This window comes from Pygocentrus nattereri, chromosome 17 (assembly GCF_015220715.1).
Source record: "Pygocentrus nattereri isolate fPygNat1 chromosome 17, fPygNat1.pri, whole genome shotgun sequence".
NCBI lineage: Eukaryota > Metazoa > Chordata > Actinopteri > Characiformes > Serrasalmidae > Pygocentrus > Pygocentrus nattereri.
In genome coordinates, this window is record NC_051227.1 from 14,491,153 (window position 1) to 14,519,112 (window position 27,960).

Here is a 27,960-nt window from a genome sequence, read left to right on the forward strand (position 1 = left end):
TACTGCAACAAGCTTGATACTGTAACAAGAAGAACCCTTGTCCAAAAGGTTCTATGTAGAACCTATATCTACAACATATTCTCCATCTATCTCAAGAACACTTTGTGATGCAAAGATCCCTTTAATCATGCAAAGGATTCTCGTGAATGTTCATGGTTCTAGGTGAAAGTTTTTCTTTACTAAAGAACCCTTTGACGAACCATCATTTTTAAGTGTGTAGTTTTGAGTTTTGATTATTACAAAATATATAGAGTGGAACACTACACTCTTATAGATGATGGTTCTTTTAAGGGTTCATTTGTAAAGAAAATGGTTCTATGTAGAACAAAGAACCCTTTGTATGCTTAAATGGTTCTTTGCATTGCAAACGTGTTCTTCAGTTTGAAGGAGAATGTGCTGTAGATGGATCTATTTAAAACCAAAAAGGGTTCTTCTATAGTAACAAGCCTGACATCATAACAACAGAAGAACCCTTTTTGGTGCTATATAGAACCATCTACAACACATTCTCCATCAATGTCAAGAACGCTTTCGCAATGCAAAGAACCCTTTAATCATGCAAAGGGTTCTTTGAATGTTCATCGTTCTAAATAGAATCATGTTCTTCACTATAGCACCCTTGAAGAACCATCGTAAGAGTGTACAGTAGGATAAGCCACACTTTACATTGTCCAAAAATTTGGAATCAGTTTCCTTTACTTTTTATCAGGAATCTAAAATTAATATTACAGAGAAAACTATTCCACAGTGATGCTAGCACTTTATATGTTTTAAAGAATTTATAGGAAGCTGTAGAAAATAATTTAATAATAAAATTAACATTCAGTTCTAATAAACGACCTTAAGTCCAAAAATGTTGGGACAGTGTGTGAAATCTTCATAAAAAAGAAAGCAGAGATTAGTAAATTCTGTTTGACCTGCATTAAATTGAAATGTGTAATATTTAAGCAGTAGAACCCGAGAGGGAGCGTGTTATGGTGAGATATCATCAAGGCTGTGCTTTGGTGGCTGTAGATCATCACAGCCGTGATGTTACTGGTGATAACACACTCCTGGAGTGTTCTACTGCTTTAATACAACAGTTAAATAAATACAGTAAGAGATGAATAAACTGGGCCGTTTAATATGTTTTCATGTTCAGTTCCTCCTAATTATTGTTCATTAACCAGCAGCTTGTTGCTACGTCAGAGTGCGGTGATGTTATGGTGAAATAACAGCACTGTTAGAACACTTTTCATCCAATCAGCTTGAGTGGCTGGATCTACCTGTTGTATAAAACACAATATTTGATGTTTAATCTCACAAACTGATCCAGTTTTGAAAGCAGAATTTTTGCTGTTCTTCAGTTATACAAGTCGTCAGCCATGCAGCCGCATTGTTGCATTTTGAAGACACACATTATCAGTGGGAGACAGTTCTGGACCGCAGGAAGGTTCAGTCTAGCAGCTGCACTCACTGATTACGCAGCCACACTGTTGTAACATGCAGAGTGTGGTTTGGTGTCGTCACATTAAACTCAGCACAGACGTCTCTGAAGCAGCATATCGCTGCTGTCGGCACAAAACCTCTCCATTTTTTTCCTGCTTCAGTTTTTGATGTAGTTTGAAAATGGCTGTTTCTCTTTACATTGTATCTAAATTTCATGATGAATAGACCTAAAGAAATCGCCCAAAATTACTTGGAAAAATCTGGTTCCATTGATTTATGTTAAAAATAAAGTACGTTTTTTTCCTTCTCCTGTTAAGTTTATCATTTAGGACACCCACTAATTCCCCACACACCATGACAGATGCTGGATTTTGAACTTTACACTGGTAACAATCTGGATGGTCTTTTCCTCTGTGTCCATTGTTTCCATAAACATTCTGAACGTTTGACTCAGACCACAATACATGTTTCCACTGAGCATCAGTCCATTTCAGATGAGCTCAAGCCCAGAGAAGTCAGCAATGTTTCTTGATGTTGTTGACATATGACTTCCACTGTACAGAATAGTCTTAACATACATTTGTGGATGCAGCAACAAATGGTATGTACTGACAATGTTCTCCTGAGCCCATGTGGTGATCGCCACCACAGAAATGTGGCATTTTTAATGTAGTACTGTCTGAAGGGGCAAAAGTCATGGTATTCAAATGTGGTTTTCAGCCTTTTCCTTTACATACAGCGATTTCTCCAGATTCCCTGAATGCGTTGGTGATATTGTGCACTGTAGAGGGTGAAACACCTAAATATCTTCCTAATTTTTAAACTGTTTGCTTTTTTGTTGATGTACTTCTGGCAAACTGCCCCAATCCTGGCTTATGAAGGACTCTACTGATCCTGGAAGCTCCTTTTATACCCAAGTATGACTGCATCACCTGATTAAAATGTTTTCTGAAGATTTCACAATGTTCCTAGTCTTAAATGGTTCCTGTCATGACTCCAGAGTGAGTGCATATTTACAAAAAACAAAGTTTAAAGTTAATAAGATAAAACATTTACTTTTTTGTTTATATTCAGGTTAAAGTAGATTAATAAATCACTGATTTCTATTTTTATTTGCATTTCACCTGCTGTCCCAACTTTTTTTGTCATTGGTTTCGTACTATACAGAATGATGATCAAATGAATGTCCAGGGTTGTATTTCAACTTTTGAAGCAAATAACTTGACAGAATATGACTGTAAATAAATAAATACAGACATAATTTATCATCTAGTAACTTGTTCTTAAGAAACTTTGTTGGATAAATATTAAATATGCAAAAGTAAGCAAGCAGTAGCATTTTGGAGTCTGGTTTTCAGTATTTAAACTAAATCTACACTCTTGAATGAAATTCTGAAATAACAGCTGTTAATAAAATGTCAACTATACTGAACTATCCATCCATCCATTTTCTAAGCCGTATACTGAACTATATGTATGAATTAGTTCTTTCTAAACTGAAAGTATCAGGTTTTTTTTTTTTTGTTGTTTTTTGCGGATCGGTTGCGAGTTAGCAGCTCACTTTCGGCCACGGAGCTTCAGAACAGGAAACTGCGTCCATGTGCAACTGCTGCAGGAAAAGAAACCATTTCCTCAGCTCAGCAGCTCAGACATGATTCACTTCTCATCCTGCACTTTCTACTCTAAAGCAATAACACACTCAGGATGTTTGGGTTTTATGTATCAAAAGCAGTCATAATTCAGTTTTTCACTACCATTTTACAATCTGTCTTTATCTTAACGCTGATATACAGCACTGAGCAGCACCCGAGCACACTCAACATACACCAGTCAGGCAGAACATTCTGACCACCTCTTTGTTTCTACGCTCATTGTCCATTTTATCAGCTCCACTTACTGCATAGCTGCACTTTGTAGTTCTACAGTTACAGACTGTAGTCCATCTGTTTCTCTGATACTTTGTCACCCCCTTTTAGTGGATCAGATTGGAGTGGATCAGACACAGCAGTGCTGCTGGAGTTTTTAAACACCTCAGTGTCACTGCTGCACTGAGAATAGTCCACCAACCAAAAATATCCAGCCAACAGCGTCCTGTGACCACTGATGAAGGACTAGAGGATGACCAACACAAACTGCAGCAGCAGATGAGCTATCATCTCTGACTTTACATCCACAGGGCGGACTGACAAGGTAGGAGTGTCTAATAGAGTGGACAGTGAGTGGACACAGTGTTTAAAATCTCCAGCACCACTGCTGTGTCTGATCCACTCGTACCAGCACCACACATACTAACACACAACTACCACGTCAGTGATACTGCAGTGCTGAGAATGATCCACTACCCAAATAGTACCTGCTCTGTGATTGTCCTGTGGGGGTCCTGACCATTAAAGAACAGGGTGAGAAGTGGGCTAACAAAGTATGCAGGACCTAACTGAAAAAAAAAAAACACCATAGACCTGTTCGCCTGGCCACCAGCAAAACCAGCATATGTTGTGTTCTGTATGCTGGTATGCTGGTCAACCAGGATGACCATGCTGGCGAAGCAGCTAGACCAGCACTAGACCAGGCTGTGCTTGTTTTTAAGCAGGAGAGAAACAGATGGACTACAGTCTGTAACTGTAGAACTACAAAGTGCAGCTATACAGTAAGTGGAGCTGATAAAATGGACAATGAGTGGATAGAAGGAGCAGATAAGTGCAGAATACATGGGTTGTGAGGTCAATTTGTGACATTTATGCACCCCAAACAGCCAAAATTCTTTGTGTTACTTTGTTACTGACGTTTTTGACACCAGACGCAAACAAACAAGGTAAATAAAGGTTCGTTTTGATGTTAAGTTGCCTTTAAGCTTCACACGTATGCAGGCATTTTCTGATATTTATCAGAATGACAAAAATGCACTTTTTTTGGAAACCATTAAGCGGGCCCCACCCCTAAACAAACAGCTTAGAAACCTAAACTAGTTCTTGACAAAAGCCTTCAGAGGCCAAATCCTGAATTGCTCCTTTCTCCCTACATAGTGCACAACATAAGCATGCCTAATTAGTGCCCTATGAAGTTGTGCAGCCTACGGTTCAATCCCAAACGGCCTTTTATTAGACATATAATGCACTTATTGTGCGCCCGTGTGTATCTCATGACCTACAAAGTGCACTGCATAGGGAGTAGGGAGCCATTTGGGATTTGGCCAATATGGTGTTGTCCACCAAGGGGCGCTGTAGTGCTGAGTCAGTGAGGCTTGGTGCATTTTTCAAAATCTTCTCCAGTCTTTTTCGCCCTCTTTCTAAAGCTGAGATCAGGCCAGCGATCATACACTGTTAAAGAGGTTCTGTGCAGGTACATTTTTCCTTCATCAAGATACAAACAGTGTAAATGTTCCCTCAAAGGTTCTGCAGTGGGTTTAAGGGCTGATTGTGAAGCTTAAATCAGTTTCTCCAGGTGAAAAGTTGGTATTTGTACCTTTTCATAACCGAATGTTTTAAAACAGAGCAGTAGAATAAAAGCCTGGAGGCGAGGCGGGGCGTGTGGAGTCAGTACAGCTTAGAACACATCATTTCAGTGGATTATGGTTCAGTTATGTTCCCTGACTAAAGGGACTGAGATGGAGCCTTGAGGGAACCACCCCAGAGACCAGAGGGCAACTGACCCAGTGGCCAATGAGTACCTTTATTTCTGAGATTGTATGTCAGCTTGCTGTACATTTATACTCAGTACTGTCTTTCCCTGCGGCTGAAATCGGGGTATTCACCAGCTTCTTGTTCAAACTTTCCATTCCATCTTAAAGGGTGCAGCAGTTACAGCCTCAGCAGTCACTGCTGCACCATTTAAGGTGGAACGGAGAGGCAGAAAAGGGAGGCACCTTAACATGAAATTAACCGATTCTGTTTACATCTTAACGTCTCGGGTGCACACCTACAGTTTATATTACACATTCCTTCCACAGCCCATATGTACTACACACTGAAAAATGATGGTTCTTCAAAGGTTCTTCAGCTATACAGAACCATGAACAATCAAACAAGTCTATGCATGATTAAAGGATTCTTTGCATTCCGAAATGGTTCTTCAGATCGAGCCCTGCAGATTATTCTATGTAGAACCTTTTTTAAAAAGGTTCAATATAGCGCCAAAAAGGGTTCTGCTGTTATTACGATGTCAAGTGTCTAACAACAGAAGAACTCTTTTTGGTGCTATACAGAACCATACACAACACATTCTCCATCAATCTGAAGAACCATTTCACCATGCAGAGAATCATTTAAGGGTTGAGTGTCCATGGTTCTATATAGAACCATTTTCTTTACTGTAGAACCTTTGGAGAGCCATCATGTTTAAAGTGTAGTAAATTAGAACGTATACTTTTTAAAAAGGTCCTTCAAGGGTTCTTTACTAAAGCGCATGGCTCTATGTAGAAGCATTAGTTCTATACAGAACCATCTGCATCATGCTTAAGTGTTTCTTCAGAATGATGGAGAATGTGTTGTAAACGGTTCAACAGAAGAACCTTTTTCGGTGCTATATAGAACCATATACAACACATTCTCCATCAATCCAAGGAACCCTTTCATGATACAGAGAACCGTTTAAGCATGTAAAGGGCTCTTTAAGTGTTCATGGTTCTATACAGCACCACTTTCTTTACTAAAGAATCATTATTTTTAAGAGTGTAGCAATCAGGAACGTACACTCTTAAAAATGCTTCTTCAAGGGTTCTTTAGTAAAGAGAATAGTTCTATTCAAAACCACGAGCTCTATGTAGAACAATCTGTATGCTTAAATCATTCTTCAGATTAACGGAGATCAAGTTGTAAATGGTTTGATCTTAAGCTTGCAACAGAAGAACCTTTTTCTGGTGCTAGATAGAACCATTAAAAAAAAGGTTCTACACAGAACCCAAGGCAACACATTCTCCATCGATCTGAGGAACGCTTTCATGATGCAAAGATTAATTTAATCATGCAATAGGTTGTTTAAGTGTTCATGTATCTATATAGAACCATTTGTATGCTTAAATGGTTCTTCAGATTGATGGAGAATGTGTTGTAAATGGTTCGATCTCAAGCATGTAACAGAAGAACCTTTTCCTGGTGCTATATGGAACCATTTTCAAAAAGGTTCTGTACAGAACCTGGTACTGAAGAACCATTTCACCATGCATAAAATCATTTAAGCTTGTAATAGGTCCTTTGAGTGTTCATGGTTCGATACAGAACCAGCGCCTTTACTGAAGAACCCTTGAAGAACCATCTTTTTAACACTTTGACACAAAAACAAAACCCCGGGCTTGCTCTCCAGTTTTATGTAAGAAATCGTCGGCTACCCTTAGCAAAAAAAGCGATAATGTGGCACAAACATGATAAACACATTTAACACACACAGTGTGACAACTTTACATTCACGGCTTAATATTAGTATTAATATTCCAATAGGTTAAAGACATCAAAAAGGAAAAAAAAAAAAAAAAAAAAAAAAAAAGACAGAACCTTTTTATTCTGCACGACAAAAATCGTTCCAAGATTTACATTTCGACATAAATTATTTTAAAATGTTTATAACAAAAATAACAGTAAAAATAACTGCAAATATAAGTAACAGATGATGTTTTTTTTTCCCAGCACAAATGACAAAACTATACATTTCAGGTTTGTGTATGATAGTCGAAATGAGGTGATGGGATGAGGCGACGGGATGAGGCGACCCAAAACTGACAAAAACCGGAAGGCGTGGTAACGACGTCGTGACACGCATACTATAGAAATCGGTTTAGGTCTCTAAATAGTGACACAGGCCAGTTCTGTTCAACATAAATCGTATGTTATGGATCAAAAAATTCAATAAGTAAATATATCTACTATTTTTTTTTCCTATACATCTGCACCATATATGATCAACAAGTGTGAGGACAAAAGGTATAACTTGGTTGGAAATCGATAAAAAGAAAAAGAACCGTGATAAAAGTCTTACAGTTATTTCAGGTTTTGTAGAGTCTTGCAGTTCCTTTAAATAAAACCCACCTGGAGAAGGTCTGAGGTAAACAGTTGTCTTTTGGTGTTGGTCTCCGTTGAAATCTCGAAACGTTCACCCACCATGAGCGCTATTATTGAGGAGTCGTATAAAATACCAGGATGATGCAACAATATAAAAAGACAGTCGTGTTTAAGGGCTGAACGTCGCTGTGCGTCTAAGTGTGAAAATTCAAATTCAGCGGTATTCAAAATCATACAAACTCGTGGGAAGGAGGGGTGGGGGGAGTAGGTAAAATCATTTACAAATACATTACATTTCACGGACCAATGACAGATCGGCTGTGTTTGCCGGGCTCAGGAGGATGGCTTGGCCTGCACGTCTGTGTCTGAGCTGGGCTCCTTAGGGAAGCAGGTCACTTCCACCATGCCGGCGCCTGTGCGTGGTACAGCTGTGTTCATTATGTGTCTCTGTAAATGCTTCACCCAGTCCTCCTGCACGGACAGAGGGCCCTGGAAGACTAGATCACAAAACCTGCACAAAAAAGACAAAATAATACCTTGGGTCAATCCCCCCTACCAGTAATAATGGATTAATTAGTTATTATTAGGACTCCATCAATACAAGTACACTGATCAGGCGTAACGTTCTGACCACCTCCTTGTTTCTACGCTCATTGTCCATTTTATCAGCTCCACTTACTGTATAGCTGCACTTTGTAGTTCTACAGTTACAGACTGTAGTCCATCTGTTTCTCTGATACTTTGTTACCCCCTTTCACCCTGTTCTTCAGTGGTCAGGACCCCCATGGACCCTCACAGAGCAGGTACTATTTGGGTGGTGGATCATTCTCAGCACTGCAGTAACACTGACGTGGTGGTGGTGTGTTGCGCTGGTGTGAGTGGATCAGACACAACAGTGCTGCTGGAGTTTTTAAACACTGCGTCCACTCACTGTCCAGTCTATTAGACACTCCTACCTTGTCGGCCCACCTTGTAGATGTAAAGTCAGAGACGACAGCTCATCTGCTGCTGCACAGTGTCTGTTGGTCATCCTCTAGTCCTTCATCAGTGGTCACAGGACGCTGTTGGCTGGATATTTTTGATTGCTGGACTATTCTCAGTCCAGCAGCGACACCAAGGTGTTTAAAAACTCCAGCAGCACTGCTGTGTCTGACCCACTCAGACCAGCGCAACACACACAAACACACCACGTCAGTGTTACTGCAGTGCTGAGAATGACCCACCAACCACATAGTACCTGCTCTGTGAGGGGCCATGGGGCTATCTTACACCTTTGCATCTACACAGGATATTTCCAGGAAGATCTGACCTATGTTTCAAGTGCAAATTACATAAAGGCACCTCTATTCACTCTTTCTGGATTTTCGGATAAAATCTAAGCGTTTTGGGAAGGGGTGCATTCAGCTTTACAAGAAATTCTCAATACACAGTTTACATTACACCCTATATTATATTTGATCTATGGCCAGTTAGAAGCTACATTTTACTATAATGCTAGACAGATATTTATTCTGCTGGTTTACATAGCAAAAAAAATTATTTTTACATCTCTGGTCTTCTCCTTAGGTCCCATCTCTCAATCTATGGTGTTCTCAAATAACAGCTTTACTTCCTCCAGATATATCTATATCTATATATACATATAAAATATTTCTCATGAGGCTGCTGTAAGAATATTGTGGGATTATTGAACTTATTTCTAGACATTTTTACTTGTTTTTAGAGCGGTTTTATCTTGTATATTATATATATATATATATATATATATATATATATATATATATATATATATATATATACACATATATACGTGTATATATATATATATATATATATATATATATATATATATATATATATATATATATACACACACACACACACACACACACACACACACACACACTGACTACATTTATGATGTTTACACTGGCTGAGATATTGATTTTTTGCAGTGTACTTATCCTCGTGTTTCTTTTCTCCGTGGTGGTATGGATGTCTACAAATATCTACTGTGCATTTTAATGTCCTTTACATTTTAAGGCTGTATAATCATCCTTACATTTAACACTCACATGGACCTTTCGCATCTCCGTACCGGAAAGCAAATGTATCTGTGTACTGCTACTTGACAAGTGTCTCTAATATATATATATATATATATATATATATATATATATATATATATATATATATATACACACACACACACACACACACACGCACACACACACACAAACATATACATACACACATAGACACAAATAATATTCAACAATGATTTTGAGCTTCACAAGGACCCTTTTGTGGCAGATGCATGACAATAGTTGACTCAGGATAATGCGGCACACCAAAATATATAATATACACAGTACCTGCACGTGAGCCTGTATATTTCCTCTGAAGTGTGTAGCAATGGGTACGTCTTCTTCTTCGACCTCTGTTTCCTCTGTTTACAGTCGTACGCTGGGAAAATAAGAATTCCTTACGGATTAACCAGATTCTCATCTGCTCACTCAGCTGCACTAAACTGTATTAGTAAATTACAACTTTCCAAGCAGGTACGTATTTATTAAAGACTTTTACTCTAAGGTAGCAGAAAATGTGTCAGATAATACAACTTTGGCAAGAGACAAGAGACGAACCGTTGTTTATGTTTTGTCTCTGGGAGGCATTTTAAGATTTTCTTCAAGCCATTTTTTCCTCACCACCTGGGCAGGTGCAGCATGAAACTAAAACTAGATCATGTTAAAACGAGTGGAGACGAACTGAATTAATCACACTAACAGGTTGTGATTAATCATGATTTATCGTGAGGTTTAAATTTACTTGTATCTTGGGGGGGCAGACAAAACAAACAAAAGAATTCATGACTTGCAGTGAAAGGCATGGCTAAACTGTGCCTCTGCAGTGCCAGCGCGGCCTTCAGTGTGTCTTTGCTGTGTTGGACCTGCTTCATCATTTTGAGAGTTGAATTTCAACGCGTGGGCACATCCTGGACGAGTGTCTCCTCTTCCTGAGCATGAGAGGCTGAACTTTCAGCTCTGATGTGTTTGAAATGTCAGATTATTTTGCGGTACTTGGCTAAAGCCTCGACAAACCCCCCGACACGGAGAGCCACTGTGATGACCCTCTGTAAAAAGTGCGCTGCACAGGGCGTATATATGCCCAAGAGGTAGATTCCCTGCCATCATGTCGTGAGCGCCATCTGTTCCTATAGTGGTGACCTTTAGTCATCCAGCTCCAGATGGAACTTTGTTTTATCTAAACTCCCATCTGGAAGCTTTTTAAAACGAAATTTACTGTTTGGCACAACAGTGGATGCTTCCTCAGTCATCCTGTTATCCATGTTTGCACCTTTCAGTAAATCCATGCAGGAATTACGGGATGAAATTAGGTTCAAACTTGGCAATATGATTAAATTTTCATTTAAAATAAGGTTTCCAGATTAATTGCGAGCGTTAACATGTTAACGTTGACAGCCCTAGTTAAAATGTTTGTCTTTGAAAAGAAGGAGATTTAGAATATTTATTGAAATTGTGTCTTAGACTGGATATTTTTCATTACAATCATTTTGACCGTGTTTTTACAGTAAAAACAGAGACAGAAAACTGATGTTAGTTTCCCAAATTCCTGTATAGCAGGGTTTTTTTTTCATATGTGGGCTGCGGCCCCCCAGTGGGCCGTGGTGGTACTGCTAGGGGGCCATCAGAGGTCAGCTTATTTTTTTTTTTTTTTAATTGCCTATATATTATCTTTATAATATATAGATCTTTAACCAAACAGCTTTTAATATGTCAAATAAGATTTATATATCAAATAATACATTTTTTAACATGTCAAATATTTTTGTTGTCAATTTTTTCAACAATAAAAAAAGATGTTTGTTATGTCATTGATCGGGCAAAGCAGATGACTTTTTTTTTGGGCAGACATACAGCTACAAACACAAATTACTCTGATATTTTTATGCTGCATGATTATAGAATCACTGAAATTCCGATGGCTACATTATTGTGTTACATTGGTCTACATTTTAAACAATCGAGTCCGATGAATCTTCTTGTGGGAAGCTTTTGCGGTCTGCCGTGTGGGCCATAGGTTGCAAAACGCTGGGAGCCCCTGCCTCAAATCAAACATAGTACTTTATTCACGTTTTTAACAAAGTTAGTTTTAGAGTTTAGCCTACGTTGGATGACAGATTGTCTGTCCTGAACAGGCCAGTAAAATGCCCAACGTTTGTTTGAGATTATCTGTCCAAACTGGTGTTAGAGCCCTATCCAGAGCCCTAAACTCGCTCAGAAATCAACTTGCTTTTTACACATCTTTCGCAAAAAGCCTCGTAAAAGTAGATCGCATCGTAAAGTGGCACATTTGAATCTCTATAGATCACAGATATCAAGAAAAACAGGACCTGCTCATCTAAATGAACAGTCGATTATACTGCCAGCCTTCATTTTACTTCCACGTGTCTATCAGTAGTAAGCCACTTACTTGTTCCTTCCATAAGTGCGTTTCTTTTTCTACGTGCATATGCCCGCAAATGATTGGAGAGGCTAACTCCACTGTGGAAAGTTGCGTTACAGTGAGCACAGACGTTTCTGTTGTGTTCATTTTTCTCTGAAACAGAAAAAGTACAGCGGTCAGCGGTTACAACACCTGCTAAATACTTCTGTTCCATTACGGAGTCTAACGTTTTGTCCCTGCTGTCTGTGCTCACAGTTTTTTTGCAATACCTAAAATTAAACCTAAAAGTCCTGCTTGCTTACTGTGAAGTTCATCTGATGAACATTACACAAAACATTAATATTACACAAACTGAACACAAGGACTCCACAGTGACTCATCATTAAAGGACTGTGGTAATAACTATTGCGGCCTGCTTCACTAGCAAACTACACTATCACAATTAGACTTAAACAGAATTGATGCGCCATCATTGTGAGGGTGGATAAGCTTTACAAAACACTGGCAAAAATTCCATCAAACCTAATGAAGTTGGGTTTAGATATCAACTTTTCACTTTTGAACTTCGTGGAGTTTCGGGTTAAAATGTTACGCGTTTGAGCTGAATTGTGTTGATGGAGCTCATCGAGATAAAACGACGAATTTGCCTCCATGCTGATGTTACGTCATTTACCCACACATACACACAAAAACAAAAGCAAAAAACTAACAAAAACTGTACTGTAACCAAGTCATATTATTAAAAATGAATAACACTCTGGATTTGCGTATTTCTTCCCCAGTTTAAACGTATACATTTCCACTCACTAGTTGGACTCCCCCAGTCACACAACACCACCAGCACTAGGAGGGTGAAGGCAGCACAGGCTTCCTCCAAGATCTGTGAAGCGCCACGTCACTGGACAGCTGACTGAACTCGGAGGAAAGCGCCAACCATCAGTTCTATTATGTCAGCAAACAGACCCCTGCACTGGCTAGCATTGTGCTGAGTGATGTGGGGAGAGGTGGGGCCATCCTACCCACCCAGAGAGAGCGAGTCCAACTGCGCTCTCTGAGACTCTGATCTGTAGCACCAACAGGGATCGAACTGGCAATCACCTGATGACGGGGCCAATGCCTGGACGGTTGCGCCACCCGGGAGCCCCAGAAAAGAAACACTTTGTTCACTAGCTTCTCTTTAGACTGAGAAGGTTTTTGCCAAGGTTCTTCAAAAAACCTGTGATGCAAACATGATGTCATTTTAATGTAGAACGTAGCCTAAAGAACCTTTGTGAACAGAGGATGGAGGGGTTAACTGGATGCTTCCATAGTTCAGTTTACAAGATAACATCGAGTTCGACTCTGCATGAGCACAGGTACTCGAGTACCATTCGAGGTGCGGGTATTCAAATACCGATTGGCTGCCCTGTATTGTGATTCAATCTGGAACATCCTTAAAGTCTGTGTGAGTAGGCGGAGCTAAACCCCTGTACACTGAATAGGCGGATATACGTAAACGTGTTGGTTTTAGTGACATCACAAATCCAACGAATCCAGAGCTGGGCTGTTTTTGCTGATTACTTGCCACGCATGGACTGTACAGACTGGGGAGTGAATGGTATGTTTTGAACAACATTTACACACCACATTATATGCAAATTAAGAAAATAAAAAATTTATTTAAAAAAAAATTAGGAAAATGTAGCTTTCTATTACATGGGCCCTTCAAGGGAATGAAGTATTCTGATTTTGTGTCTTAGATTTTGGACTGAAAGATCAATTGTTTTTGCATTGAAATTGTGATTTAAATCGTGAGTGAATTTTTTTTAATCACAAGAGCTGCAATCTAAAAAAAATGATATCATTGTGATTATCAACAATTTTGTCAGATAAGGTGGACCAATCAGAGGCAAAAAACCTCAAATGTTTTGTGACAGCACAACTAGACCTTATTGGCAGTTTGGACACTACATTCAGGGCTGAAGCCTAACGGCAGAAAAAGCCAATATTCTGGTTTTCTTGGCCAAAAAAAAAAAAAAAAACTTAATTTTTAGACAATTAAAATTTAAATCACACTCGTAATATTAATCAGAAAAACTGCAATTTGATATTTTCCCCAAAGTGTTTAGCGCTACTCTGAATACTTTTGCAATTAGTCATTTTTAATGCAGTTTTCTTCTTTTTTTTACTAAAAAAGATAAATATAAATATTATAAGGATGTGGTAACAACACCTGTGTATAAACATTTTAAAAACTGTAAAGACATGAATCCGTTAATCCATAAAGCAAAAAAATAAATAAATGTAATAACTAAAAATAAATAAATACCTGATATTGAGTTTGGCAGTGCTTTACATTGTTGTAGTGCTGGACCACGATCTTTAATTGGTGACAAAAGAAGAGCCTTCCGTGCTGTCTGGAATGAGGTTTTGGCCTTAGCCTCTTCATGAGCTCGTCTCTTTTTCAAAATTCCTATCAGATCACTGGACGGTGATCCTTTCATCAGGTCTTTAATCTCTGTCCTTTTCTTGTCCTCTCCTGAGTGACAGGAAATCTGTCCAGGTCGTTTTCCACTTTGTGCAAAGCGCTGCACTTTCGCAGTAGAGTAGACGAGGCCATTACTTATTCTAAAAGGAAATAATCGATTTGAAGCACGGCATTTCCTTTCCAGAGACTGTAATTTCAAGTGGAACTGCTTCTTGTCACGCATCAGTTCCTTAAGTGCATTTACAGGTGATTTGTTCGCAGCCGCAGATGCCTTTCCGAGGAGTCTCTTCAGATGACCCCGGACATGGTTCGACAATCCGGTTCTTGTTTCGAACCATTCCCTACACAGAGGACAGGTGAGCTTCATCAGCTGCTCAGACTCTGTAAAGTTCTTCTCTGTTTCAATAAGAAAGCAACAAGAAAGGTAATTAATTTACAAAAAACATCAAAATACGCTTCACTTTATTCTTGCAGATTTTGCTGCGTCAGCATTATGGCAAGCTTCATTTTAATTTAAGATGGAATTTGAAAACGTTTGAAAAGATAAATCTGTAAAATCTCATTTAACATTAATGAGTCAATTAGGTCAAGACTTTAACAAGCAGTATTTTTTTTAATCACAATGTCTTTATAAATACTATACTTTAAGGGGATTCCACCAATTTTTAAAAAATTGACACATTTCAGTTATTGAACAAGTCTGATAATTTCTGTAGAACATTTAAAGGCATGAAAACTCATTAGCAGTGAAAAAGGTGACAAGTTCAGAAACCAATCTAAATGGCATCCATAAAATTTAAGCAATTTTAACAAGAAATTCTGGTGCACTCTAAGAACAAAACACAAAAAAATAATTGCGGCAATAATATTGAATTTGCAATATTGGAAAAAAACTGACAGCAGCAATATGCAAGGCCAAGCAGCAGGAATTCTTACATGGCAGTATAGGCCCTCATGGTATACTGTACTGAATGTACCATTTCAGTACCATTTATTTCAGTCTTTAACTTGACCAAACCGGGAAAGTGTGCAAATATGGGAAAACTAGATAAAACATGCACCGAAAATAAAGTAAGGTGGAAACTGAACTGTCACCTGTTTTAACTTGAGGTACTGCAGTCATTCTTCGCCGAACCTGAGGCACTTTATTAGGGGAAGTCACCCGAGCCACTGATGCACCATGCCGTTCACTGAAGCCCAGGCTCACTCTGTCCCTGTGCAAATGCCCTCGTATGTGGTTGGAGAGACTAATCCCTGACTGAAACTCAGCAGGGCAGTAAGGGCAAGACTTCAGGTCCATGTCAAAGTCTGTACTGGCCTCATTTTTCATCGGTGAATGTGATTCAGAAGTACTGTCATATACTTCCGTCTCCATGCATTCTTCTTTGATCAGAAATGTCCGCAGGGAATCCTTTTCTTTCTCAGAGTGACAGATTGAGGCACGCATGCTTCCCTTCATAGGGGATGGGCGTTTGCGTAAAAATTGGCTGTTGATATGTAAACCATCTTTGACATCACATTTCTCGGTGAGGTGGAAGCTGGAGTTGAGGGTAGAGTCATGCATAAAACAGTCCTTGCTGCTCACGTCCTTGCGCTTTTGGGCTGCTTCCTTTCTCTTCAAATTTTGCCTACATTTAGGAAAGTCGATTAGTATGTCTTGCCCTCGCATGTTATGAAACGGAGTGGACATTTTCCTTTTGGAAGGAGTCTTCTTTAAAGAAGGCTTGACCAAAGTTAAATGTCTGTACTTGGAGCTCGACTTCTCTTCTCGGGAACCGTCCTTGTTATTGCTGACTCCATGGCACGTTCCACCATCACATTTCAAAGTGCGCGCTGAGCTCCTCTCCTTAAGTGCAAACAATTCCCCCTTGCACTTGGAAGAGGATTTAGGCCCGTCTTTTCCAGACAGTGAATCTTCACTACCACATTTGCCAACGTCCAGGCTCTTATCGTTCTTTCTGTCAGTTTTTTGATTAGTGTCGTTTTCTGATGTCCTACGTCTTTTCCGGGATAGAAGCGTGTTAATCGACTTGTCGAGTCTAGCCGTCTTTTTGGGCGGTTTATCATTTACTGTGTCCTTTCGTTTTGTTTTCTCTGTTCGTATTAGACTGGGTACATCGTTTGACTTGGGGCTCTCTTTTTTCCTCGAGTCCTCGGATGGGAATTGCTGGGTTTTTCTACCCGGTGATTGTGAACCTACACTGGGCAACTTGCATGGAGGTGAAATATGGTCAATGCTTTCTGAACTGTATGTGAAATGTATGTCTTCCTCCAAATCTTCAGCAAAAATGTGAGGATGTAACATCTCGAAATGATTCCTAAGAATGTTCTTGTTCTTCGTTTTGAAAGAACACAATTTACAGGAGAATGACACTGGATATGAAGTTGCAGCATTGCTATCAGATGCACCAATTTTTTGTTCCTGGAACCCCTCTTGCTTCCCCATTGTCATGTACTGAGCATCAGTGATACTGTGCTTGCAAAGCATATGACCCTTCATCTCAATTTCATTCATTGCCACGAAGCTACACTTTTGACAGCGATAGTAGCGCTTGTCCTTCTCGTGGCTTTTTGCATGCTGGACGAAAGTGTTAGGGCAGTTGGTTCCAAACGTGCACTGCGGACACTGTAACCTTGCATCTTTGCCCTCGTCTTTAGGTCCATCTGTTCCCTTAATCTTCTGTCTCTTCTTCTTGTGAACAGTTATGTGTCTTAAAAGTGAGTTGTGATCAAAAAACGACAATCCGCACTCTTTGCATATGAATGGCTTTTGATCTGGAATATATGAATGATTTTTCATGTGCCTTTGAGAATGAGATTTTTCTTTAAACTTGCTATTGCTTGGAAAAAACACGGGTTCCTCTGAGCTAGGGTCTGCTAACATATTATCTTTAATAAATCGCAGCTTTTGATTCTTCCTATTTTTTGCTGGTTTAGGGAGAACGTGTTTAAAGGCCACTGCAGTTCCATTTGAGTACTGTGAGTTTTTAGATACCGGCGAATGAGACCTGGGTCGTTTCCAGGGACAATCTCCCTTATTGGCAGAGCCGTGGTCTATTTGGCTGCCTTCACCCAGGTGATCGTTCTTTGAATTCAAGTCTGCATACATCTCTTCTGAAGGATCAACCATCACCACCATGTCCATTTTACGTTTCCTCCTTTTATGGCTAACAGTCGGTGGGATGGCGGGCGTCTTCTCCTCTGTTTCAGAACGATCATGATCCTCCAGCAGGAACTTCATGAACTCTTTCTGGGGATTCCAGCTGAGATCATTCTCAACGTCATAACAGTCCAACGAGTTCTCTGGAGACTCTTCGTCAAAGCCCCATATGCCCCGATTTTCAACATCTTCAGCGGTTAACATCTGTCTTATCGTCATTTCCCCATCTTTCCTAAGTGGATCACATTCTTCAAATTGGACGCTGGTTGCGACAGTAGAATTTTGTGCGTGCAATGACTTAGGGAGGAATCCTGGAACATTTTTGGAGATATCCAACAGAATTTCATCTGAAATATTGGGTGAACTTGATCCATTGACGTAAGCAGCTTTCGCTGGCCCATCGGCGCAGATAGACTCAATAAAACGAACGTGCGTCAGGAGATCTGCTTGGTCACTGTTTGGGGTCATGTTATCATGTGTGCACTGCATTGATGGTTCTAATACACTTCCTCCAAGAGAGAATGTCTGGTCACTCATTAGATTCTCCGAGATTCCTGACATGGAGTTGTCACTGTCCTCCCCATTGGTGCACTCTTTCAAAGCAGACATGCCTCCAGACTGTTTCTGGGAGATGCAAAAAGACAAAAAGAGGTTATTATTGGTTTGATCCTGGAAATTTTGCTCAAACGCAGTAACTCAACTGCAGCGCAACTTCATGCTTCAAGCATGAAGCACAATTTAAGTCTTGGGTTTGCTATATGACTTAAAATCTTAACAGATTGTAAAAAGACTGGGCATCTCTAACGATCACAGATTTTTTGGCTGACTGAATTATCGAGGATCACACACTAAACGATTAGGGATCACACACTACTCAACTTTTAAGATGTTGCTGAACTGAATGGAACTCGCATGGACTTGCGTTACTAGGAGATGCAAATAAATAAACATGGAGCGACTTGCTGCGGCTGCTGTTTTCTATGCCATTTGCGCTGACACATGTAATGTAACCCCGGCTTTAAACTGCATCCAAATAGTTTCTAATGAGGATGCATTGATAGCAATATTGGCATCCAGTATACTTCCAATACCCTGCTCATTTACTGATACTCATACAAAATGAACCAATACCAGAATCCAACGTCACGTGATGTAAATGTACCGTATGCTGCCATGCTCATTTTGTTTAAGTTGTGTGGGTGGGAAAAACCACACCAGCCTTGTGATTGGTAAAGATACCACTTACGTGTTGCCCAAGATTATGACCGCCCAGTTTCATATCACGAATATGAAGTTTTTTGGTTGAAGGTTGAAAGTTTTAATCTGTTTAGTCCAATGAAGGAAACAGAAATACTACTGCAGCCCTCTAAAGGCTACAGCACACCAGAGGAGAAGCGTCATAGCGCGCTATGCAGTAGACAACATATGCAGTAAATGCTGCAGTAAAGTGATAAATATCAAAATCAAGCTCATTTTAAGCCACTTTTCCACTGCATCGTACCGGCTTGACTCGACTTGTTTTTTTTGGTCTTACACTGGGCAAATCTGGTACCTGGTTCTTGGTGCCGGGTATTATTTTTGGTAGCACCTTTGTGGAGGCTCCAAGCAAGCTGAGCTGATGTACAAACACTACAGACTGCTGATTGGTCGGAGAGAATTGCTAAACACATAAGCTAAAATCAGCTACAAGGTTAACGTAGCCTCTTGCGTTGCCTTTTCTGAGCAACCAGGTATCGTCTCGTCGTCTGTTGTGTTTTTCCCCAAACTCTCCTGTTTTTGTCTTGCTGCCACCGGCCTCTTCTGATCAAAATTTGTTTCCTTCATGTCACGGCAGTTTCAAAGAGGGTGCTATGACGGTAGTGCAAAACAAAGTAACTGGTATCAAAAGTTAGACGAGTTGAGCCGAGCTGGTATCATGCAGTCTTTGCACTCTACTCGTACAGATTTAGTGGATATAAAAGCATAAATTACTTACAACACTTAGTACCAGCTGACTAACTCTTCACAAATTCACTGTTTACCAGTGGTCAAATTTGATGATTAGTCAAACTGATTCCTAGCCATGTTTGATTAGTGGCCAACACTGGTTGTACAGCCATATTGATATGGCACACATACAAATGCCCCATGATGTCTCAATGAATACATTTACTGCATTTTAATTTATTTAACTGCATTTGTCTTAACGCACTTAAATTCCCATTCTGCTTATTGCGGAAATCATCCGAGTGTTGGCCCCATCATCAGGTGATCTCAAGTTTGATAGCCGGTGATGCTACAGCCATACAGCGCACAATAGGCATCGCTCTTTCTGGGTGGGACCCCTGTCGGCCAGCATGATGCCAGTATCTGAAAAGATACGGTGGCGCTTCACAGGTCTCGGAGGAGAGCCTTAGGTGCACACTGCACTGCTGACTTGTATATATTGTATATCATAAATCATGGTTTGTGTCGTCCAGGGTGATGCCTAATGTGTTTTGCCCCTGGACACAACATTTCACAGTTTGGTCACTACAAATGCAGAGCCTGTGGCCTTTAGCGGCCACACAACTAGAGCTCAAACAAACACACATTACTCACTGCTGCCCTCTAAAGGTTACATTTACGAGCAGCAAATAAATGAACATTACTCACTGCTGCCCTGCAAAAATGCTATTAACAAACCCTCAAAAAAAAAAAAAAAAAAAAACACCTGGAGTTGTGCATCACTAAGTAGGACTACTCATGCAGACAGTTAAAAAAGTCAAGTTGAAAGAAAAAACTTTGTTTACTTATTTGACCTGTTTATTTAAACTGAGTTATTTGCTATTAAATTAGTTTTTTGACTGAATGCACTTGTCGAAATGACGTCAACGTGGCATGACAAAGATTTTGTCGTATTTACTGCAGGGTTTGAACAGACAAAACTGAACCTGTAGTGCTATAAATATTATAGTAATAATAACAATAATAATAACAACACTAATCATAATAAAAATGTGCAACTATAATCGTTTTTTATTCCGTGTTTACACACTGCACTAAATCCAATGAAACAGGACTAATTATGCTCACTTTTTAATGAATTACATTCTAGGAAGTAGAAGTACTGAAGATGTCCACGACTTGCTTAGAAAAACGTATTGTGACATAATTTACGACGATATCATCATCATCATCATCATCATACTGCTCACCTCTATTTTCCCTGTTGATTCATTAACATCCCCACTTACGACCACAGTCTTGCAACTCTTGCAAGTTACATATTGATGACTAACGATCTTCTAAAGAACACTTTTACCTCTTTCTTACAGTCTGCAGGTTTTGGCTGCACTGTAATGATGAATGTCCATCTTACGTACATCTCCTGGTTTGAATTGTACACCAGTCATATTCACATTTGACCACAAAACTGTGGTAACAAAAAAAAACCTCCAGACGTCAGACAAACTTTACTGTCTGGGGCCATTGGTGTTCTAGGAGAGCTGAAACATTAGTTTTTCCCAAAAACCTGAAGCTGTTTTGTCTGACGTCTAAAACCTGACGCTGTGGTTTGAGGACATTTTTATAAGCGCATTCAACCAATGCAGCTTAACAGCCCTGTTTCTTAAACAATCGCGTCTGTGTTAGACACAATAAAAGTTGTATTAGTGCAGGATTTCACATCACCCAACATGTTTAAAAGCTCAGTCACGCTCACGTGTTGGAATACTAGTGTCTTGCTATGACTTGAATGAAATAATTCCATAATCAATCGACTTTTCTTTAAACCAGGTGGTAAATGAGCTTTTACTGTAACGGCGGGCTGTTTATACGTGTTGTACATATTGCAACACTGAACAGAGCACTAAATACACACACACACACACACACACACACACACACACACACACACACACACACACACACAAAAACCTTTGTGGGGATCTCCATTTTTGTCGTTTTATATATATATATATATATATATATATATATATATATATATATATATATATATACACACACACACATTACATACATACATACATACATACATACACACACACACACACGTTGTTTTTCAGTTTTTGGCATAATCTGAAAATGCCTGTTGTTCTTCATTGTGTGCAAATTTCATGACGAATGAACCGAAAGAAATGTCCCAAAATTAATTGTAAAAAAAATTCTGCTTTCATTGACGTTAATGTAAGTTTCTTCCTTCTCCTGTAAAGTTACCATTCTGGAGACACAAGGTTTTGTTCCGACAACAGCAATTATATATTTACACACACACACACACACACACACACACACACAGTTTATTACCACAGCAATGGAAAGGGTGCATTTAGTGGGAGAAAAAAGTAGGTAACACTCTGGTTAGCACAGCACGACATTATCATAGTGCTATATACTGCGACCGCAAAACATAGTGTAGTGAAAACGCATCAGTGAACTCTCGATGTGATGTTTTTGACATTAGGGCGGCACAGCAAAAAGAGTCTGGGTTCGATTCCCCGGCCTGGTTACCAGGGTCTTTTCTGTGCGGAGTTGGCACGTTCTCCCCACGTCTGTGTGGGTTTCCTCCCACAGGCCAACTGGACATGCTAAACTGCCCCTAGGTGTGCGACTGTCTATATGTATTTATTCTTGTTAAGAAACGAAAATGAACAACCATTAATTTTCAATCCATCACTCTCACATAACGACATGCATCACTGTTGACATGAATTTGTACCTGCTCTCGATTTTAATCTGCTGTCTGCAGTATACTTACCAATACTCTACAAAACGTGAAGCGCTGTGTGCTGAAAATTTGAAATACTGCTGCGCAACACGAGGAAAAAGTTATGGTCCAGTGGCATAAATCACATGCCTCTGAGGAGTACAAAGATTTGGTGCAAGCAAGCGAACAGATCACAAATCACCAGGCATCAAACCACAACGTGAGATCATTTACTGCAGTCCTGATCAAATTCAAATCAGCTGCTCGTCTTGCTGACCCACTCGATTTGTGGAAACAGCTAGCAAAGTCCTATCAAAGCACTCAGTTCTATTGCATTTTCAGACCAATGCTTAAAGGGCGAGTCCAACTATTTCTCAAAATTTTGGCATAGTTTATTGGTTAACACGTGAAGTCGTTCAGAGCGGTTTGGTGTGAAACGCTCCGTTCCAGAGAAACTTACCAAGCCAAAATTGTTCACAGTGGTGGTGATAGGAACCAGACGTCCACCTCTAAAAGCTCCCTCGCAGCATAGCATTACACGAAATGGTTATGAATGTGCAGCCTGATGTCCGAGATGCTGTTTTACGACAGTCTTGTGATAAAGTTTTTAATCCACATCATATTTTAATCAGTTTATTTTAATCCGCTCATGGTGGAAGGATACACGAAGGGTGTTCTACGGCAAAATAGTCCCCAAAGAAAACTTGTTTGTTTCAGATTTTCCACCATTTTTCCATCATCAACATTACATATATAAACTCAGAAGACTCGTGTGGGTTCTCTGGTGGTTCTGGGTGGTAAATAAAACGTCTATATCTGTGTTGTAGTCATGGCGACCCCTGGTTCCCATCACCACCACTATAAAGACATCTGATGCTGTAAGTCTCTCGACAAAGAACCACGTCACACCAAGCCACTGTGAATAACTTTCTTTACATCGCAACCACTGAATTATACAGAAAATTGGAAAAATCAGTGGAACTCCCCTTCAGACCGCTGGACAGGCACCTCTGACATCTTCACCGCTGATTTTCTCCTTATACTTCTCGCTGCAAGCGCATGCTGTGAGTACACTCTTCAAAAAGACGGTCCTTAAGGTTCTTCTTCAGCAAAGACAATGGTTCTGCTTAGAACCATGAGACCTACACAGAACCATCTGCATGCTGAAAGGGCTCTTTGCGTGGCTGGAAGGGTGAAAGGGTTCTTCAGACTGATGGAGAATGTGCTGACACCTTTTTGAAAATGGCTCTATCTAGCACCCAAAAGGGTTCTGTTATTGTTACGATGTCTAGCTTGTGACAATAACAGAAGAGCCCCCTTTTTTATGGCCATACAGAACCTTTTTCAAAAAGGTTCTAGGTAAAAACCATATTCAACAGATCCCTTTCACCATGCAAAGAACCATGTAAGCATGCAAATTGTTCCACGTGGAACACAGAACCACTGCCTTGGCCAAAGAACCCTTGGAGAACCATCCTTTTTAAGAGTGTATGAGACTGAGTGCTAAGCCAAGGCAGCAATCATTGCCTATTATGTTCCATATCAAGCCTCATAACGCAAACACAGCCGTATCCTGCGGAATTAGGGGCGAGGTGGACTGCGTTCCCCCCGAAAACATGACGCACAGACACGTCTCTGCCATACCTTTCCGCCGCTGAAACCAAGAACAACACCACCGAAGCGAAATCATTTCATTTCTCCTCGCTATAGCCTTCCATCCATTGCGAAGCGGCCATGTTTTGCGCGATGGTCCATGGATGAGACCACTACACCGCTTTAGGGGGGGCATGTGGAGACGTACGAGGAAAAGACACACAAATGTAGTCTTTTCAAATGATAAAATGTGCGTATAATAACAAACTCATCGTATAATTCTATCAAATCCTTATGCTTTACTCCATACCCGACCAAACAGTATATCTTCATTCAGTACTGTCGACGCGTCCCCCAGACACGGAGTGGAACGGTCCAAATAGGTGGCATCAAGCAGCCAACAGTCGAAAGCTGGTCGGCGAAAAAGGGAGAAGACGACAAAAGGAGCTTTACTCCTGCAGTGAAATCGCATTAAACACCTCCGCTACGCGTGATCGGCTCGCATTCGCGCTCACGGACTGACATCCTGATCATAAACGGCGAGATTTATGTGCCCAAGCTCGTGAAAACAAGTAAACTCGCCGTGGTCACTGAAATGAGCGAGGCTGAAGTTGGCTTCCGATTCGAATTTTCCCGTTCCACCTTAAACGGTGCGGGCGGGTACATTATGGCACCTGAAGCGACACAATGTAACTGCTGCGCCGTTTAAGGTGGAACGGGAAAATACGAACAAGAAAGCTGGCGAAGAGCCTCGTCTGGAATCAAGTTACGTCGAACCGGCTTATAAACAGACACGTTTAAACCGGACGGGGCTGTCGTCGGTGATAGGAGTAGGTTAATGCCTGCAAACCCAGAATAAACCAAATTAACAGGCGTTTACTCCGACAAATGCACCGTGTGGCCGGTGAGCGACGCTGCTAAACCCACCAGCTAAGCCGGTTCACTCCTATAAACGAGCGTTAACGTGCGTTTTCTGAACAGCTAACTAACGTTATCTTCACCAAAAAACCCTTTAAACGCTTTGAAGAGAACGCTCATGCTTAAGTAACGCTAAATATTTTAGATTTCATCGTGTTTTCGAAACGTGACCGCTAAACGTCATATTTCACGATGGCCACTATTTTCCAGAAACCGTTTTTTTGTCAGCTAAGTTAGCTAGCTTAGCTTAACAGTTTCGACTTAACAGTTTCGGTTATTTTATTTATTCTTTTTGCCGCGTTCTTAAAATAGAAGTTAAAAGATACCGAGTTTAAACAAAATTGAAGTCTTTTAGCGAAGTTGGTTGAGATTTCTTGTGCCGTCTTAAAACGCGAACGTTATTTAGCAACTTACATTCAGTCCGTTCTAACAAAAACCTGGCTAGCTAACGTTAACTATCAAATAGGTTAGATTTCATTAGATATTATTAGATATATCTAGTTATTACATATATTAGATTTCATCTTGTTGTCGAAGCGTGACCACTAAAAGTCATATTTCATGATGGCCACTATTTTCCAGAAACCGTTTTTATTGTCAGCTAGCTAAGTTAGTTAGCTAACGTAGCTAAGACTTAACAGTTTCGGTTATTTTGTTTATTATTGACGCATTTTAATATGTAAGTTAACAGAAAATGAGTCTAAACAACATTGAAGTCTTTTAACTTAAGTTAGTTGAGATTTCTTGTGTCGTGTTTAAACGTAGCTTTAAACGTGTTTAAACGTAACTTAAATGGTCCATTTTAACAAAAACGTGGCTAGCTAATGTTAAATATCACGTAAACCTCCTATAAAATATTAGATTATGTAATAAAACATTATTTTCTTGCATAATAACAATATTAGTCTCTGTCTTATGAAAAGAATGACCAATTTTGACGCATAGGTGGATAAAAATAGTTTATTTTTCCTCAGATGTGATCAAGTTAGGCTAACGTTTGCTAGCGAGCTAACTAAGATTTGTGTAAATGAAGAAAACCTGACCGCATAGCGAACATTTTTAACACAATTTTTCCTTTTATTTTGTTACGTAGGTTATTCCTGAACATACATGCTATAAAATATTTGCTTCAGAGAACAAGAACCTTATCTCTGAACTCTGGTGTAATAGCTGGCCTCTCTATCTGCTGAGCTAAGCAATCTGACTACGAGTTTGTTGGCTGCATTAAATTATTCAATTATATTAAATTAATCTATATTTCCAAGTCTTATACCGTTCATATACCAGTTTTCTGCTTATTGTAATCCACTGTATTTATTTGTCCTATGTGCTAACTTACCTGTGATCTGTACGTTAATGTAATATAAAAAAATATAATAATGGATTTGGTATTTCAGATGAAAGTTCTGCCCTTTTCTCTCTGTCTTACCCATATCTTACAGAACCTGTCACCAGAACATGCTGAGTTGAACCCTGAGGATGACAGAGTCTGAAGAATTCACCTTATCCCTGGATAACCTCTTTTTTGACAGACCATTGGTTCATAAAGTGTAAGTTTTTGTATCATTATGGTTAAAAACGGCAGCTAATAGATCTAAAATAGGTTTCTGGCTGTTCAATTAGATGTCCACATCAAGTGAAAATCCACATTCACAGTTTATTATCACCCAGGTTCATATATGTTGTTGGTGGCCACTAACTTTCCTCTTGGTGATCTACTTTCCTGCAGAGTTTAGTTCTAACAAAAAATTCTGCCCCTTCCTTATCTAACACTAACGCATCTGATCCAGCCAAGGGCTACTGTAGTAATGAATTAGGTGGACCAGGTGTGGCAGATTGTGGTCGCAACTAGGGTCTGCCACTGTCAGCAAGTTCTATACAATGAACCATTTCACATCATATTAGAGCATCAAACATCAGAACAGTGACAAAAAGTGTTCGAAGTAATTTTGACTATGCCGTAGGTGCGAGACGGGGTTGTTTGAGTATTTGAGTTTTTTAAGACCCAGAGAACCTAAAGCTCTATTTTCTTTGTAATTTAATCTAAGTTAATCTTGTTTGTGTAAGCAAAGAGTAGACATGTAACAAGTAAACTGGTTGAATAACGTCCCAGTTGACAAATAAATGACCGATATATCCCACCATATTTCTCTCCTCTCAACGTAAACTGTGTGGTCCTAATCTTGGGGAAACCCCTCCGTAAGCATTCCCCGGACCAATCACAAGGCTGTCAAGTCAAAGTTTATTTATATTGTGCTTTTTACAACAGGTGTTGTCACAAAGCAGCTTTACAGAAAAATCCGGGTCTGAGCCCCCATGAGTGTCACCAGTGGCAACAGTGACAAGGAAAAACTCATTGAGAACAAGAGGAAGAAACCTTGGGAGGAACTAAGACTCAAAAGGGGAACCTATCCTCCTCTGGTTGAGGCTGGATAGCAAACAGCCTTAGTGTAAAATATTAAAATACAGAAATGGGGAAAAACAGGTGAAGCAATGGTTTAAATTATATAGTTTAAGTGTGTGCAGCAGCAGCAGCAGCATCATCAGTATCACAGCACTGAGAAGCTGCATGGTGGTCAAGCTGGTCCAGAAGGTTGGCGAGCAGTAGGCACCTGATCAAGGAAGAAGAAGCAGCAGAATCAAACCCACAGCATGGGCAGCTGATCAACTCGGCAAAGAAAAGGAAACACACAGAGAGTAAAAGTAAATGATTGATCACAGATTACAGGGTTAACAGGGCAGCAGAGCCCCCGGCAGGTCTAGTTGCTACAGCCTCACTAAATGGGAGAAACCAGAAGGTAACAGAGACATGAGGCTCCCTGAGATGTCAGCACCCCTCCACTCCACTGTTAACAAATCTGAGTGAGCGAGGCAGTGAGACGACAGCACCAGCACTCCCAGTTTATCATAATACTCTATGACCATGAACCCCCAGATCTGAACCTTTGTCTAACAGGAAAATCACTAATTACCAAAAGCTTCACTAAACAAGTGGGTTTTTAGCCTTGGCTTAAAGACTGAGACTGTGTCTGAGTCCCGAACACTGACTGGAAGATTATTCCAAAGCTGGGAGGGGCTTTGTATGAGAAGGCTGTCCCCCCTTATGTAGCTTAATTAGTTCTAGGTACTAATAGTCAGCAGCACCTTGGACTAAGTAGGCGTGATGGTTCATAGTAGGAGAGAAGTTCACTTAGGTCCTGAGGGGCGAGGGCGTTTAGGGCTTTATATGTCAGTAATACAATTTTATTAT

At 40.0% G+C, this 27,960-nt stretch overlaps 2 protein-coding genes across 5 annotated transcripts in view; one reads left to right on the forward strand and one right to left on the reverse strand.

Annotated features, from left to right (window-relative positions):
* Window positions 1-6,944: 6,944 nt before the first annotated feature.
* znf644a (zinc finger protein 644a) lies at window positions 6,945-24,198 on the reverse strand. 4 transcript variants are annotated; one of them, XM_037546604.1, is made up of 7 exons: window positions 24,103-24,198; window positions 23,844-23,973; window positions 15,448-18,136; window positions 14,194-14,748; window positions 11,913-12,038; window positions 9,794-9,884; window positions 6,945-7,929 (listed from the first exon to the last, which is right to left on the reverse strand). In XM_037546604.1, the coding sequence occupies exons 3-7, from the start codon at window positions 18,119-18,121 to the stop codon at window positions 7,752-7,754; spliced, it is 3,624 nt and encodes a 1,207-aa protein (XP_037402501.1). In that variant the 5' UTR covers window positions 18,122-18,136; window positions 23,844-23,973; window positions 24,103-24,198; the 3' UTR covers window positions 6,945-7,751. The 4 variants fall into 4 exon arrangements, with proteins under 4 accessions (XP_037402501.1, XP_017561837.1, XP_037402502.1 ...); XM_017706348.2 differs by lacking the exon at window positions 24,103-24,198 and having other exon boundaries at window positions 23,844-23,977; XM_037546605.1 differs by lacking the exons at window positions 23,844-23,973; window positions 24,103-24,198 and adding an exon at window positions 22,251-22,903.
* hfm1 (helicase for meiosis 1) overlaps window positions 24,190-27,960 on the forward strand; it is a 43,789-nt gene continuing 40,018 nt past the window's right edge. The window contains exon 1 of the mRNA XM_037546603.1: window positions 24,190-26,260. Within this exon, the coding sequence (XP_037402500.1) occupies window positions 26,190-26,260 (71 nt within the window). The 5' untranslated portion in view covers window positions 24,190-26,189. The remainder of the gene's footprint in view (window positions 26,261-27,960) is intronic.

What these genes read in the sequence shown, in the direction of transcription:
- znf644a (XM_037546604.1), bottom strand. Translation starts at nt 18,121, where the DNA reads ATGTCTGCTTTGAAAGAGTGCACCAATGGGGAGGACAGTGACAACTCC. An exon ending in AGTACCTCAAGTTAAAACAG is followed by an intron (nt 14,749 to 15,447) that starts GTGACAGTTCAG and finishes TTATTGAAACAG; the next exon opens with AGAAGAACTTTACAGAGTCT. An exon ending in ACTGCCAAACTCAATATCAG is followed by an intron (nt 12,039 to 14,193) that starts GTATTTATTTAT and finishes TTTCTGTTTCAG; the next exon opens with AGAAAAATGAACACAACAGA.